This window comes from Camelus bactrianus, chromosome 13 (genome assembly GCF_048773025.1).
Source record: "Camelus bactrianus isolate YW-2024 breed Bactrian camel chromosome 13, ASM4877302v1, whole genome shotgun sequence".
Lineage (NCBI taxonomy): Eukaryota > Metazoa > Chordata > Mammalia > Artiodactyla > Camelidae > Camelus > Camelus bactrianus.
The window spans coordinates 23,177,711-23,195,460 of record NC_133551.1 but is presented as its reverse complement, the minus strand read 5'-3'; the positions used below and the strand labels follow the sequence as shown (position 1 = coordinate 23,195,460).

The following is a 17,750-nucleotide window of genomic DNA, read 5'->3' as shown; positions in this document are numbered from 1 at the left end:
AATAAAATGTCAACATTATCAAGACATGTTGCTTTAACCAGAATTATTTGACAGAGTAACTAATCAAGGGGGGTAAAAAAGAAAAAAAAGGCCCCCTGCTAAGTACCACAATTAACAAGACCATCTGACCCATCAGGACAAGGTTCTCATCACAATCACTGACTTGAGAAATCTTTTGTTCTGTAGATCTTAATGTCACCGAAAAATTGGCCTTTGTACCCTGAGGCAGAGTTTGGGAGCAAAGAAAAGAGCAGCTTTATTGCTTTGCCTGGCAAAGGAGACACAGCAGGCTAGTGCCTTAAAGACTGTGGGCCCCTCTTGGGGTTGAGGTCTTGAGGTTTTATCGAAAAACTGGATGGAACAGAAAAGGTGATAACAATCAGGGTGTTTTACAGGATGCTACATTCCTCTTACCCTCAATGAATCTTCAGGAGGAACTCCAGGGGGTCTGTCCATTCTTCTGAGATCATCAGCCTGTTATCTCCTTCCTGGAGCATAGCCTCTGGGTTAAAGTTATTCTCAGTAAAAAATGAATCAGCAGAGGAGGGGGTATAGCTCAGTGGTAGAGCGCATGCTTAGCATACATGAGGTCTTGGGTTCAATCCCCAGCACCTCTGTTAAAAATAAATAGGTAAATAAACCTTATTACCCCCCCTAAAATAAAATAAACTGCTCTAAAATAAAAAATTTATTGGGGGAGGGTATAGTTCAGTGGCAGAGTGCATGCCTAGCATGTACAAGGTTCTGGGCTCAATTCCCAGTACCTCTGTTTAAAACACACACACACACACACACACACACACAGCTAAAATTAACTAATCCCCCATAAAAAAAAAAAAAAGAGAATGAATCAGCTAACAGTTTCGCATCAGGGAAGTCAGTTTGTTAGTTTGCTTTACACTCCTTCACTAATGAGCTCTGACTTAGGTGACATCAACTCAATTTTCTGGAGATGCGTTTATAAAATCTACTTTAAGTGGACACCTTGATATCCTAACAAAAATGACTTCGGCTTTCGCTCTCTCTTTCACATACATGAACACATGCACTAATGCACACACACACACACAAAATACCTACAAATTCAGGACAAATTGGTATTTTGAATGCTCAAAATCAAATGTCCGGAAAATGTATTCCAAGAAATGTCTATTACCGTTAAAGGGAATTCTGCTTCTCGAGGTATATGCAACTATGAAAATTTTCCCTACGTTTAAAGTTTCCACATTCTGCCACAGTCTACCCTAGAACACGGAGGTTTATGTATGGAACATCAAGTATACCAACCAGTTAAACACGCATTAAAATTTGTCAGCAATACTAAACTACAGTCCAATGGAAATTTTCCCCTCAGGCACACATCTTGCTTATTGTTTTGGTTTTATGGAAGACATATAAAGAAAGCAAGAGTGTTTCATTCTTTTCTTCTTACAACTTACATACTTTGGTATAAAGCAAATGATCTGTGAAGTATTATATCAGAAATATTTCAAATAATCTTATTTTTTGTAATTTTGGTTTTAAGGATGATCACAATTTCTAGGAGTTCCTGAAATAAGGAAAAGAAAGAATTAGTGTGGAATAATTACTTGTTCTTTTCAATTCAGTGATTAAAATTGAGATGCTAACCCTGATTCATAGAAAGGATCTGCCACGATAGAACTTTCTATCTGGAAGGTACATTATTATTTCATTTTTGAAAACAATTTAAATCAGTCTCTAAAGAGAGGTTGATTTTTAAACTTTGGCACAGAATTGTTATTTAAAATAGAAATCAGAATTTGTTCAATCCTTTTTCACATTACCAATGAAATGTAGTTCTGCTGTCTCATTAATATAAAAAACAAGCAGCTTTCTTTTTTGATAACTGAAGGAGGTAGCTAAGTTTGTAAAGAAAGGAAAAGTAAAACTTCACCAGAAGAATGAAGAATAAGGCTGAACTGGGTTAACCAATTACCAGGTTTCCAGCTGAAGCTTTCCTGTTACTTAGCCATATTACTACTTTCAGCTCATAGTCTCAACCCCAGTCGCACGTTCCCATTTAAGCAATCCAGTTTTTTCAGCAAGCTCTCAGCTGCTAAGATACTATTTATCTCCATTTAAAAATAAAATTGAGCAGTTTAGCTTTTTTTCCACTAAGGGTGGTTCTAACTGAAGTGCGTCCTTCAATGAATAGAAAAATTATATTCCTCAGTGCTCTACTCTCTGCTGTTAATAAGGCAGACCTGGGAACCTGGCAAAGAAGGTCAAGCTCACATACTAACATTATAGGCTTTCCTTTAGTTCTAGGAGGAAAGAGAGAATTTCTGGACTTTTTGTATTCAAAGCTATAACATATAGCTATCTACATCTGAAAAAAGTGTTTTAGAAAGAAGGTCATCACTGTTATGATTTGCTTATAGGAATTTACTTCACTTAAAACATTCCCACTCTTTTATAACTCCTTTCTTCTGTCTAACTACTGGAACTGACCCAGGCCCATGTAGCACAGTGATCAGAATATCCCCAAGCATGGTTTCCTGCTACAAAAATGGTCAAGAATGTATGCTTATAAATGCCCAAAGGTGACTGTCCCATGCAATTTGTATAGAATAAGTATTCCTTACCTCCTGCCCTTGTGCTAAAGGGCTCTGCTGTCACCCTCCCCTACAAGAGCAAACCAAACTATGATAAAATGCAAATATGAAGCTACAGAAGTAGTGGAAACAAATGGGTGGGGACTTTTGTTAATAAGCAAACTTGTATCATGAATCTCTGACTGGAAACATTGGGATCTGGACCTATTTTGCATAATAAGGCATGCTTGGTATCTTGTTAAAAAAGCTAGGGACACTTGTTAACATTTTTCAGCTTTTAGGAGAAATGTACAAATATTATAAAACTCTTGGTACAACCAAAAAACTCAAATTGAAAGTATAAGGGCAAAAAAGCATGACGTTGAAAGAACACAGATTCAAAGATCTGGGTCTGATCCTGGCCCAGCACTAATCATCTGGGGCATGTCCTTTAAAGCCTCCAAACTTCAAACTCTTCACCTATGAAAGGAAAGGACTGACGATGATCCTGAAGGTCCCTTCAGGTCCCAAATATCTGGCATAGGATAGATGACTAAATGCTATGACTAAAATGCCTACAACTGCCAAAGACCAAGAATACAGCCTACCCTGACCGCGCTGATCCAAAGCGGGGACTATGGAGAACCACCAGGAAACTTCAGAGTCAATCTCATTGGCTGCAGAGAGGCGACAGAAGGAATAAAACTCCTGGGGCAGAAAGCAGAGCAGCCCTGCTAGAGATTATGATGTACAGGTTGCACTCACAACACTCAGGCAACGTTCACAGGTGTATCTTGGCTTCCTGCAGAGCTCAGACAGGATGCTGAGTACCACCCAGCAGAGAAGCTTGGATGTGGGATCCAAATGGGAATGAGGGAGGTTCCTCAGAAGAATCAGTGCCACCAGAGACAGAGAAAAGCCGGAAGGGGAAGGAAAATGTAACTCCCCTGTGTTTAAGTAATAGAAACCGAGCATTTAATAAATCTCAACTGAATGTTATTTGTCTCCACACACTCCTTAGTAACATGACCAGTTTTGCTGGCTTTTGAAGTAACATGCATGTGCTACAGAGAAGAACTAAACTAAGAAGTCTGTTAGGAAAGAGGATGGAGGCTGTGGTCTCAGTCTGATGTGGGGAAATCACTTCCGCTTTCCTGGATTTTGGTAGCTACCAAAAAAGTGGAGGGGCTGAACCCACTTGTATCAAATACTCCAGACTTCATACTCTGTCTGTTAATGAGCAGCAAGGATCCATTGGTGGGAAATTACAGGCTCAACCCATTTCTCAAGGCAGGGAAATCAAGAGTTTGTTTTTAATTTAAAAAAAAAGGTACAAACTCTTTTTAAAGCAGAAAACTCCATGCAGTTTCTGTTAGATGTTTACTGTGCTTGTTTACACAAGTTACTTAACGTCTTGATGCCTCAGTTTTCTCACCTATAAAATGGGGAAAATAAAACCAACCTCAAAGAGTAGTTGGGTAGGGGAGGAAGGTATAGCTCAGTGGTACATGCAGGAGGACCTGGGTTCGATCCCCAATACCTCCATTAATACACAAATAAACAAACAAATCTAATTACCTTCCCCCCCCAAAAACAGAGTAGTTGGAGAGATTAAGTAAATTAGCATACGTAATGCATTTAGAATAGTGTCCAACACAGAGTAACTGCTAGGTAAATATTATTGTTGTTGTTGTCACAGCAACTCCCCCAAAGACCCAGATACCTTTCTATTGTGCATAACATTCAGCCTTCCTGATTCTCAAGAAAATTAAAAAAAAAAAAATTGGAAAATAAAATAAACTCCATTACAGAATATCCAACTTTATCTACGTTTAATAATTTAGAAGAGCAGGCAGGCAAAGTCCAAACCATTTCAAGAGTTAATAATGAGAGACATACACATTTCAGTTACTTAAACCAAGCTACCAAAAACTAAAATAAAGGGTGTCCTATTTAATAATGTAAGAAGATCATATATTTCAATCAGTTCCTGCTTCAGAAGGCCCTTGTTAACTTAGATGTGGAATAGCTGATTGCAACATTTTGTGCCAAGAGGCAGGCAGTGTTACGGAGAGAGAGGAAGCCAGCTTGGATTGCCAGGGGAAATAAAAGCTCCAAGGCAAGGAGAGAGCTCTCTCCCAGGGTATCAGAAGTCAACTTTACATGTTTTGCCTGAAGAAGAAATATGTCCCTTTCCCTTAAATTTACATTTGCTCCCCCCAAGATGCCTCTAGGCTTTCTGGAATTTCCATTTGAAGTCAAACCTGTTTTAGCAATAATTTTCCATTGTTATAGCTCTAGCTAACTCTGATATCCTGCCTGAGAAAAAAAATGAGCAATTAAAATTATAGCTGAATATTTTAACCTTGGCATTTTGACAGAGGACATTTAACAAAAAATACAATTTGACTCAAGTAAAATTAGCCTAGGCAGAAATTATCCTGAAAAATGAAACTAATAATGCTAAAGATACACACACACACACACACACACACACACATATATATATAGTGAAGTAATTTTTTTTCTTTTTTAATAAAAAATAGGTTGGAGAATCAAATATTGTTAGTAACTCTGAAAACTGTAAAAATTAACCTTTTAGAGAAATAATTAATAGAAAATAGAATTGACACTAGCTAAAAGTTCTCAGAGTAATATTTATTGACCAAAGATTCATAGAAGAATCATATCATTTTATAATATTTGATATGGACAAGCTGGATTGAGTAGAAATAATGACCACAAAAATACTTAATGAAACATCTGTAGTTGATGAAACTCGATGTAGATAAAGTATAAGTAATTAATCAAATCTTTATTTTAAAACTGAAACAAAATGTTATAGTCCAATTAAAATAAGTTTAGTAGGATAAATAAGGACAAAACCATAAATAATTTAACACTGCTATCCAAAAAAATAAGAAATCAAATTAAGCAATAGAATTTATCATCCTTCCTCTCAAAAAAAATAAAAAACAAAAAACACTTTACTCCCCCAAATTCATTGATGTTGATATAAATCTGATTTAAATATTGGTATTTAGAAACAGTAAAATAACCTCAGTTTTAAATTGAGTCAAAATGTCAGAATCAAAATGTGGAGGTCAAAAGAGTAAAGTCAAAATTGCCAATATCCAAAATAGCACACTGTCCACAAGGCTAATGTAATACAGCTGACCCCTGTACAGCGCATGTTTGAACTGTGAGAGTCTACTTACTGCAGATTTTTGTTTTCAATAGTAAATACTACAACACTTCATGATCTGCGGTTGGCTGAATCCACAGATGTGGAACAGAGGATATAGAGGAACTGTAGATAGGGAGGGCCAACCATAAATTATAGGCAGATTTTTGACTGCCAGAAGGTAAGTGCCCATAATCCCTACCTTGTTTAAGTGTCAACTGTATTTGGTCTACTACGTTTAGTACCAAATAAATTAAAACTGACTAAATTAGCACATTAAATAAAGCATGCTTAAAGGAAAAAGGTAATATTAAATCGTAGTATTTGTGCTTTGAAATTTTGCACAGCAGTTGGTTATTTGTTCAGCTCACTATGTGACTCCAGGAATATAATTTGCAGTTACACTATTCTGGTGAGAGTGGACCATAGTAGAGCAATGGCTAAGGCTTAAAAACCAGTTAGGTGGTTATTTTAAGTATCTAAATGAGGAAGGACAGTGGCTTGAATGAAGTGATGCATTGGAGATGGTAAATTTAGAGTCCTTCTTAGAGACTGGAAGAGAGGGAGCCAAGAGCAGGTTTGGTGGGATGGAAAGTTGAACAAACAAGTCTGGAGAAAGATAGAGCAATCAGGGTCAGAGATAAAAATGCAGGAGTTAATGGCATATTCATGGGCTTTAAAACTATGAGACCAGATGAAATCACCTAGGAGAGTACAGAAAGGAAAAAAATGTATCATGGGACTCTCCAATATTCAGATTCTAAATGTTAGAGACTGGGCGGAGGAGGAGGAGGAGATAAAGGAGAGATAGGAGGAACCAGGAGAGTGCGCTATCATGGAAGCAGAAGGAGAAAGTATTTCAAAAAACACAGAAGAGTGGCTGGATGTGTTACATGCTGCTAAAGGAGAGTAAGATGAGAAAGAATAATTCTTCATTGGAGAAGCAAAATAGAAGTTTTTGGAAATTTGAGTAAAAAGCTGTTTTATGAAATAGTGCAAAGATAACTCCAGTAGTTGAGGGTTAATGAGAGGCTGGGAGGGAAGAAAGTGGAGTCAGTACCTACAGCCAACTCCTTTGAGGAGTTCTCTGTGAGAGAAAGCAAGAAACGGGGAAAGAGTTGGAAGAGGATGAGGAGGCAGTCACTGGAGCTTTTTAAAAAATTCCAGGGGGCCAATATTAAGGCATGTGTGCATGTGGATGGGAATGGTGCAGGAGGGGGGGTGGTGATTTCATAGCAAGGTCCTTGAGGAGGTACTAGCCTCAGAGAGGATGAAGACTTTCCTTCCTCGTAAGAGCGGAGGAGGCAGAGCACATGCGAGCAAGTGCAGGCTTCTCTGGGTCTCAGCTTCTTTGGAACAGAGGGCTGTGGAAGAACGTTTTCTATGAGCTGACCTCATCAACATTCCAACTCTCTCAAGCTCACCCACACTGTTAATCACAGTTAAGCTTTCTCTAACATTAGGTTCTTGAGAATAAGTGTACATGTTGATTGGGCAAAAGAGAAAAGATATAAATGGCACCTAATCCACCTGCAATGCCTGTTTACCCAGTCACTCTGAACTCCAGGGTGTAGCACTCTTAGGGTCTGGGAGTGTTTCCCCCAGTATAGACGCACCTGCAGGGGATGCAAACCCAATAGTTCCTCCCGGGCCATGATGCAGTGGTGAGCTCCCCCGTGTAAACCTTCTCCGGGAGAAGGAAAGTTGCACAGGGGCTCAAGGCAATATCCAATGTTGGGCCTTGTCCTTTTCTTTGACTCTTGCCCCTCCAAGGAGAAGCAGTGCCAGTGGTCCCTCTCACCTTAGGCTATGATACCAGAAGTGGAGGGCTCACTCCTCATTGACTCGTTTATCTTAAAATTCTTGTCAGAAAGATAAAGAGTTTATTTTAGGCCTAATTACTTTATCCTAATTAAGAAGGCAAGGTTTATGAATGAAAATATAACCCTGATCATACTGAGCAATAAAACATAATTTTTGAATCATGATACATTTTTACCCAGAATAACTCACAGACTTCTGATAGCTCCAAAAGGCTTGATTTCTACTTTTTTCTAAGGTAGGAAAAAAAAATGCTGGTACATTTTTCATCCCTAAGGTTAGGAAATCACAAAGGGAAATTTACAGCCTCTACAAAAGATTTTATTACCTAAGTTTCCACTTTATAGGATCATGTGTGTTTCACTTTGCAAAATCATGTGTGGTCAAATAACAAAAGCTGTGTGAAGGAACTTTGAAAACTATAAAATGCTAAGTAAGTGTAGTAAATAATAGAATCTACATAGGTAAAATGTAAATATATGAGTCAAAAAAGCGGCTCTGAGAACAGAGGCAGCAAAGTACATACATGATCAATCTTTTCAGTTGAGGATTTAGAACCCAAGTAACGTTGAAAGTCACAGCAGAAAAGTACTTATTTGTCTATCTCGGGGCGATGGAAGTGCATAAAGGAAGAATAGTTCTTGAAGCCAGCTCTGCTCAAACTTTCATCTGCACGATTCACTTGAGGATCTTGTGCAGATGCAGATTCTGACTCAGTAAGTCTGGAGCAGGGACTAAGACTGCATTTCTAGCAAGCTCCCCGGTGATACCCATGCTGCTGGTCTACAGACTACACTGGGAGTAGCAAGACTCAACTCTCAGGGGCTGACTGAGGAACGAGCCAGGTATCACAAAACGAAGAGGACTGGGTAAGATAGGGTATCATGAAACATCTAGGAAGCCAGATAGTGGAAACTTTTTATCAGAAAAAGATTTCAGTAAGACATACTGCCGAAGTCATAAGCTGAGATGGAAGAATGGGAAGAAAACACCATGTATGGGATGAACTGGGATCAGGAAGCAGCAGCAGCCAGATGCTGTTCCTCTTGGGGGATTCTCTGATAACCCTAAACGGCAGGACCCTTTCAGGAGGTAGAAATCAGCCACTTGAAAGGACTTGAAAAATCATCAGCAATTAGTCTTGACCAACCAAATATTTAGGAGTTCTTAGATTTTGAATCATGTATTCTTAATAGAAAGACTGTCATAAAGAATTCTTAGACTAACTTAGTACTTAATGCTCAGACTATGACTTACCGTAGATCTTGCCCTCTGAGTAAGGGTCTGACAGTCCGCCTAGGAAAAAGCACAAAGGGCAAACAATCTTTATTTGTAGGAGTTGGTCCCTCTGGCGCTCAATACCCATTTCTCCCTGGCCTACAAATCCTAGTTCTTAAACCAGCATTTTAACACACAGAAAAATATACAGTTAGTTGGGCTGGAGAACTGATACTTAATACCCAAATTTATTGATAATGAGCACTTAATCTTAAGTTTAAAAACCTGCATGCCTATAATAAACCATAATGGAAAAGAATCTGAAAAAGTGTGTGTGTGTGTGTGTGTGTGTGTGTGTGTGTGTGTGTATCTGAATCACTTTGCTGTACACCTGAAAATAATACAACATTATAAATCAACAGTACTTCAATAAAATTTTTTTTTAACTGCTTGAAAATTCTGGAGGTAAGAGGTTTGGGGGTAGGGGAATAAAATCGTTAACTCTTCCATTTTCATCCATGCCTTGTACTACATGGATGATCTATGCAGACTTGCAAAATTCAGCACCAAAATTGAGGCATTTTGTTTACTTTCACTTTATGTTACTACTGAGACCTCAGAAGGCCCATTAGTTGTGAGAAACTTAATATACATTAAATACCTTTAACTACGTGCAGAATAGCCAGTGTAGACTATAGAAAAGAGATGCAATTCGAATTCAGCGGCCACACTTTAACCACATTACGTGTGGCCTTCAACAGAAACTCCCACATGATAGCTGTTAGCACAGCCCATTCAATTTGGAAGGGAAAATGTATGGTTATTTTGGGGGAAGGAAAAAAAAAAGGTAGCAAGCTTCATAATGAACAATGATAGCATCCTAAGGCTTTAGGTTCAAATAATCCTATCCCTATGTTAAACAAAAATATTAATACTTTCTATGAAAACCCCATTCTTTGGTGCTTTATCAGACTTGTCAACCCATTAATGAACACTGTTGAAAAGAATTCCCGCTGTAGACCTGATGGGCAGAAATGACAACGCTTGGTCTGAGTTCTGACTCACAATCATGATGAATCACTGAGAGTGAGAGCTGTGATACAGATTCCAGGGAAAGCATGCATAAACCATATTTGCTTGGAAAAGATAATAATGATGATAATTAAAACAGCAACCAAGTTTTGAATACTTACTATGCGCTAAGCGCCACGCTTCACATCTATCATCCAACTTAACACTCACAAGAACCCTTGCTATGGTCACAACAAATGATTCACTTCTGAAAAAAATGAAAACTTGAGGTTCCCAGAGGCAATGTGAACCTTAGGGTCTAATCTTTACTTAGAGTCACAAAGCTAGCGAGTGGGGGATCTGAAATGCAAATTTACATCTCTGTGGTTCCAGAAGCCACTCATAACCAGTACAACTACTAGCCTGTATGACTGTCAAATTTACCACTAAAAATAAAGACGATTCACAATGTTTTTTTTATGACATTCCTCTTCCCCTCCCATACTGTAAAAATCGCAAGGCTGGACTGTATTCACTAGGATGATAAGCATTACCTAACTTCTCAGCTTTTTCATTAGGGACATATGGGTTTCAGACTTATCATTTTGAAAAGCCAAATAAACCCCCACAATGTTATAGGGTGGCCATCTCCCACTGATTTTATGAGACTACTAGCCTACGTGTGCAAGGCTTGGAGCACGAGAGGTAGAGTAAGGTGCCAAGAACCAATACTAACTGCTCCACTCCTGTTCCTGGGCCCTAAGTGACAAAACTTGTCTTTAATCTCCCAACATACTAAAAAACAACAAAATCTGAGGTTTGATTAAAAAAATCACGTCACAGTGGTTTACGTAAAAGACCCAGCAGTGTACCATTCTAATCAAATGCTAGCTTATACAATAACAGTGGTCAGGCCCTGCCTTGAGCCGTCTACTCTGACCCGCCCCCCTCACCCCGCTCCCCCACCTAGTGAAAAAATATATGAATATGACTAAAGAACTCCGCCTGCAGGCCCAGCCCCCCAAGAATCAGAGCTGGGCAGGCAGGAAGCAGATCAGGAAATCTCAGCCTTAGCAGATAAGGAGGAAGAGAGCTGTGCACTCACTGTGATAAAGGTGCTTTATAGACATAGTGAAATCCTCACATCAACTATACACTATACATGTGAATATTTCTATTTGATAGCTGGGGATTGTGGAAACTCAAGAGTGTTAAAAGTACTTGACCAAAGCTGCACCGTCTTATTGTTTAAAAACAAAACAAAACAAAGTAAACAAAGCAGGTCTCCTATTTCCCAGGCTGAATATTGCACAATATAATTTTGATTCCTTCTTCCCAGATTTTACACAATGAATTAAAAAATCCAAGTTCTTCTTTTGAGGTGATCAATTTACAAGATGCTTGAGCCAGCTTTCTGTGTCAGCTTATGTCTTTTTCAAAACCTATTTGTGAGAGCATTCATCTTACGCAGACTGCCTTGTGGTGGCACAGAGACCAGAGCCAAGGCATTCTGACCCCGGCGACAGCTGGGAAGACTGGCAGCTAGAGAGAGAGCAGCTCCCGGACGTGCAGCCTGCCTGCTGTATCTGGTGTAGCAGAATCAGCGCAAAGTTGGACTCTGCTTTCCAGTCTGATTGCTGTGCCTTTTACTGCCTTTCCTTCCTTTTGTCTTTCTTGCTTAAAAGGTGTTTAGAGGGATCAGGACTGGCTGGAGATAGGGGTGGAGGAGGGAGCAGCAATGATTGGAGCCAGGCTGGAAACTGGTGAGAGAGTTTCTTGCTGGAATCCTATTAAAAAACCAGGACCCTAATCCCACATTCAAGCTCAACATCACTAATGGTGGGTCAACCCGATACTATGTTTCTCCTGGTGTGATGCAATAGAGATTATACAGTGCACCTGGGACATACTCTAGTCCAAAAATGTTTAATAGGAATCCACCAATCATTTAGATTTAACGTAACCTACACTTTATAGGAAATATAAGAGACAAAGAAACAATAATAAATTGTACTCTTGGGAAGGAACCAAACAAATCCAGAGAGTGAGATATTCTGCAGGACGACTGGCAGGACAACAGGTAGGTATTAGGAGAAAAGGGATCTGCGCCAATCAGAAGACACTTAAGGGGCATAAACCACCAGATGCGAGCCCTGGCCCTGGAGTGGATCCTGGTTTGGACAGAATGCTGTCAAGATGTTTTTTTAGGGGGTGGGGAACTGGGGAAATCTGAATACAGAATGAATATTAGATAAAATTAACGTTCGTTGAACTGAAAAAGTAGAAACTGTTAACTGAAAAAAGCAGGTAGCAAAAAGCATGTAAAGCAAAATCTCATTCTTACAAAAAAATTACAGGTCTGGAAGAAGTATGATAAAAGTTCTATTTGTAGGTGATTAGAATATGGTGCTTTGCAAGTTAAATTTTACTCTGATGTATTTTCTAACTTCGTACAATGTGAATAAAATTTTATATAGTAATACAAATTATTTTAATTAAAAGAATTAGGTAATGAAATGGAAGTGCATGGTCTTTCCCACAGAGCCCATTTTTCAGTACCTGTACTACACAGTCAGTAGAATACTCAGGAATTAAACCCAAAGGCTGATATTCTTCAGTAGGTCCCTAACTTCTGTCCACCCCCCGGGCTCCAGGTGCCAGGACTGAGTCCCAGCTCCTGGAACCTGTGAACTGCTTTAGCATTCCCGTGAGCTGCCCGTGCTTGCCCACTGGGACGAGCCCGTCGATGGGAAGGCCTGGGCTTCTGCCTTCACTTCTTCGCCCAGGGCTCTGTGTCTTTTCCTGAGCTCACTGCCTGGCTTTGACCCTGAGGTGCTGCCTCACTCCTGCCAGCCCCAAAGACTGAATCCTGCTCTCAGGACTACAACTTCCTGGCTTGGAGACGTATGAATAGAGAGAAAGCCCAGAGCCATGATTATCTGAATTTCCAGTATCTTCTGGTGGCTGGAATTGCCACTGCCGTGCTCTGCCTGCCAAATCAGACATGCTCAGGCTGCTGTTCCCAGCAGCTGTGAACAGCTGCTGTTCACAGCCACGCTGTGCCTGGCTTAACACACTCACGTACCGCAGGTCCCAGGCAGCTGCCCGGGCAGTCAGCCTCTATAGCCGACTTCATTTCTCACCCTCTCCTGGCTTCACCGACCCCCGCTACAAAGACCTGGCCATCTACAAGCCCAAAACAGACGTGATGCTAAGCCTACATCATCTGAGAAAGAGGCTGGTTGTAAACTCCTTACTGAAGAAGAGAACAGGACCCAGGGTATGGGCACAACTATGTCCACAGGCTTATTCATTTCTTCCTTCCTTAATTTATTTCTTTATTAGCAAGCATGTATCAATCTCTTATTGGGTCTCAAATACTGTGCTAGGCACTGAGGCCACCCAGGGATCCAAGAGGGAACCCCTGCCCTCTTTAAGTCATCCGTAACACTTCAGGATGCTAGACCTTAAGCAAATCAACACACCAATAATTATTTAGTTGCAGGTGTGACATCAGAGATGCTATGAAGGAGAAGTACAAGCTAGGAGGACAATACCTAATCTAAAATTTAAAGGATGAATAAGAGCTGGCATGATGGTTGGCAGTCTTGGCAAAGGGCACAGCGCAGGCAAAGAGCCGGTGACAGGAAGGGGCTTGGCAGCTATGAGGAGCTGAAACAAGGCCAGCGCGGCGGGAAGACCCTGGGTGAGAGGCTGAGTGATAGGAGCCAGGGCTGGAGAAGCAGGAGGGAGGGCAGATGGACACACCTGACTGTCCCCCACCTAGAAGCCCTTTTAGAAATAGATGCTCAAGCACCTGAGGTCGGAAATGGACCTTAGGCTGCTGAGTGTCATCTGTAACCTTTTATGTTTTCCAAAAAGAGAACTGCTGCTGAGTCCAAAAAGGTATCAGTATTCTGGGCATCATGATCGGGTACTGGAAACAAAACAAAGTCACCATCCCATGCATCAGTAACCTTTTTTTTTTTTTTTTTTCAAGTCCTAGTAGCCACAATTTAAAGAAAAATGTCGTGGAGTTAGGGAAAGCCCAAAATCAAGAGAGAAAGGGCCAGAAAATGTGGTCCACACATAAAGAGCTTCACACAGAGAGAAAAAAGAGGATGGTGGAGATGACCAAAGGCGACGAAATCAAAGGCTGCACAGTGGTTACAGGGAAGGGGAAGTTGAATGGTACACTTTAGAAATTGGAAATGGTGGATGTTTTATGGAATGTAGAAATGCATTTAGCCTGAAAACAAATACACTTTATACAGATGAGATCAAGCTCTGCTTTGTGCGTGGCCAAGGCCACGGTGGCGTCAGAGAGACCTGGCCCAGCCCTGCCCCCCACGCCCTCTGTGGCCTGGGGCAAGCATGCTGTGTCTGTTTCCTCATCTGTAAAGGGGGGGGGGGGGGTCAATCCCAGGGCCGTCCTAAGGAGTAAATGACATGATATTAAAATGCTCACCACAGTGTCTGTCAGATAATAGACACTCAGTGAATGAACGTTAACATCCTTCCTTACAGAACAGGAGCTCTGGCAGATGCTGCCACGTGAAAATAAACTAGGTAGATGAAAAGAAGAGATGATTGATAAAGAAGAGATAATTTTTAAATCACTGATATTTTTTGAAAACAGGTGCTCCTCAAAATGTGCCCACTGGTATCCCTTCCAAAACCACAGCAGCACAATCGATGGTTATTGACATTTATGGACAGCAGGAGCCTCCGATGCTCATTTAAAAATCATGCCCAGGCAGCTTCCACCCAAGGCTGTTTCGGTGTTTATCCACCTGACTGTCTGAGAGCTTTTGCCACCATGATGAACCTCCCCTTCCACAGACACAGACACACGAACCTATGTTTTTCCAGGATTCTTGAACTCACTTTTTTCCACCTGTTCCTCTCTTTCAATGCTCTCCCCAGTTAACCCGTCTTTGTTCCAGATATTCAAAGATAACGTATCTCACTTTTAAACCCTCTCTTAACAGATGTCTTTAATATTGTAGCATGGATTAGCATTGTGCTACACACTGTAGAATGAAATTGGGCAACACATCCATATCAATATGAACTATATTTTAAAAGATATCCTCAAAGAGAGAAAAATAAAACACAAATTTCTTATAGAAATTGTGGCATCTGGGTGATGGATGACAGGCAAGGGGAGGTAAAGAAAAGGATAGGTTTGGCAATAATGATGCCATTTCTGAATTCTTTATGCAATTTATTACCTGCTATACCTATTTATAAGGCTAGTCACATTTCCCAACTTATACTATTGTATATTTTCATTTGTGATTTTTTAAAAAAATCCCTCTGTGCCCCCAACGCCCCCAAAAAAGACCCAGGGTCCACTAAATGAAGATCCATGTGATATCACCTCAAGCAATGTCATTCTAACTAAATCCATGCCTCTCGGATTCCCCTCCTTTGTTCAGATCAGCACTAAGCTTTGAACAAGGAAAGGTGCAATCTCTTTCCATATCAGCTTCTATAATATGTCATAATGCTGGGTGGTGGGGCAGGTAAAAGGAGGAAAGATAGAAATTGGGTAGAAGACATGTGTAGAAGACAGAATCTAACAATGCATGTAGAATCACAAACTTGAAAATGATACTTAAGAGTTTATGGAAAACCGACACCATTGATTTTGCAAATTTCGACACTGTGTTTTGGGGGAGGGAGGTTGTGGGAAAGCTTGTTATATTTATATACTATTTTAAATTAAAATTGTGTTGAATTGTTTTTATTCATTCAACCAAAATTTCTTGAGAACCTGCTCTGTGCTAGTAGTGTGGCGTTAGGGCCACAAAGAAATAGCAAGACCCCATCTCTATCTCTGAATAGTCTGCAGTCCAGTGAGGGGGATTTTACCATAACTCTTAAGGCAGTGATGGGACATGAGGGTGTCACCATTACAAGGCATGGGGGAGTGAGATGTTTGAAATACAGAGTTTGGAAGTTAGCAACTTTGGGGATTCAAGCTGGACTAGTAGCATAATGGCATACCTCATATTTGAATGCCAGAAGCATAGTCAATGTTAGAGTTTTACCCAGGTCCATGACACTAGAGAGCAAAAGATAGATAAAGAAATGGCACTCAAAAAGCCTAACTCATTCCATCCCATTACCTTAAGCATCTTTAGAAAGAGTTGAAGAGGAAGAAAATCTCAAGTGCAATGAGGCAGTTAGAACTAAATATGGCTCATGAAGTGGGTTGGGAAAATGTGTCTGATGCCAAGATACTAGTCAATTTCCCAACCTCCAAGAGACATCTGAAGGTTAGTCTAAAGATCACTTCACATGGATTCTGCCTTTGGAGACTGTCCAATTACATCCCCCGATGTAAAGGTCAGAGGCAAAACAACAGCCATTGTTCAGGGCAGGTAGTGGGCAAAGTGAAGAAAAAGGATACACGCTGAATAAGCAAGAGCTACCGAGTACATGATGACGGAAGATAAGGAAAGGATCGGACAGTTGCAAAAGGAGAAAATGAGGACTTCTCTCTTCCGCAGTCATTGACCCATAACCGAATCCAGTTACCACATACAAGGGAACAGAACCATGATCGTAAAGGGAAAACAAGAAACTTCTGCTATGACCCAGCAGGGGGTGAGGTGGGGGGAAGGTTGGAAAGAGGAAAATAAAGACAAGAAGAGAGAGGTTATTACATATGCACAGACACATGCTAAATAGGACTTTTTTTCTGTGACATTTTTCCATCTTTATTCTAAGCAGCTGCCACACCACAATGATACACTTTACTATTGTTGTCGTCGCCATGGAAGTTTAGACAATGTGCCAAAATACAACTGTGAGTTCCAAGTAGTCCATATCCTCAGATGAAAATACTCCCTATTGGATGACGTTCACGATGATTTATGAATTTTGCAAGATTTCTCATCTCGAACTCCAAAGGAGTTGAGAATGACAGTGTTCAGTCTGCCTTCAGTATTTAATTAAACTGAGCAGATTTTTTTCAGCAGGATTTCATGAGAGGAAAATAGAAAACATACCATTTCAAAATACTGCTCAAACACAGAGACATGACATTTTTAATGCAATGATAAGGTAATTGTTTTATTTGTCTGTAAATTCTGTAAGTACGAGTGTTATGTCCTTTTATCCTGGTAGCTCCAGTGCATAGCACAGCTAAGCATTCAATAAATGTTGAATAAATAAATTAAATAATGTTTCAGTTACTGAGGAGGGGGAAAAAAAGTAGATTCTGTTACCACTTAGAACAAGGAGAACCAATTTGTGACATGAGAGCTTCCCTAACTACATCCTTGGCTTATGTCAAATATCTCAATCACAGTGTTCTACACCTTAAGCCTAGACACAGCCTCAGACTCCTTCTCAACACAGGACTGCAGGGAGCAGCCTATTAAATTGAAGTTGGCATTTAGAGTGAAATCTATTCCTATCCCTGAAATAGAAGTCTCCATCAAGCAAGCCACAAGCAGGAAATGTTTTCCCAGAATTTCTCCTCTGGTGTCAACACAGAAATTAACAGTTCTGATAATTGTCATATGCACAAATATATACACTTTAGAGTCTGTTATTCTGTCTTCTTCTTCCTCTGTTACAATATTTTCTGCATCCGTAAATCTTGAGCAGACCATAGGCCCAGCACAAGACAACTTTTGCTGATATCTTTGTTATAAGTAAAATTACTTTGTGCATTTAGACTATTACAATATTTATAAAATTTGACACCAATTTTTCTATTATCCAAGACCTTGTATATTTATTTAAGGTCTGTCTGGATTACCATGGAATCACTAGTTCTCGGCACATAGGAGGTGCTCAATAAATATTTATTGATCAACTGGATTATAAAATTTACATGTCCTACAACTTCCTTTATTACCGTATTCACTTAACCTGTGAAGCACAGGTATCTGAGACCGTTTCTGCCTGTTCTGAACCCAGCAGAATACCCCACAATAAAATCT

At 40.1% G+C, this 17,750-nt stretch overlaps 1 protein-coding gene across 2 annotated transcripts in view; it reads right to left on the bottom strand.

The window, feature by feature from the left end:
• SLC44A5 (solute carrier family 44 member 5) overlaps nucleotides 1-17,750 on the bottom strand; it is a 317,439-nt gene that overhangs the window by 149,911 nt on the left and 149,778 nt on the right. For both annotated transcript variants that reach the window (XM_010963457.3, XM_074376232.1), the window contains one exon: nucleotides 8,818-8,856. In XM_010963457.3, coding sequence (XP_010961759.2) covers nucleotides 8,818-8,856 — 39 coding nt within the window. The remainder of the gene's footprint in view (nucleotides 1-8,817; nucleotides 8,857-17,750) is intronic.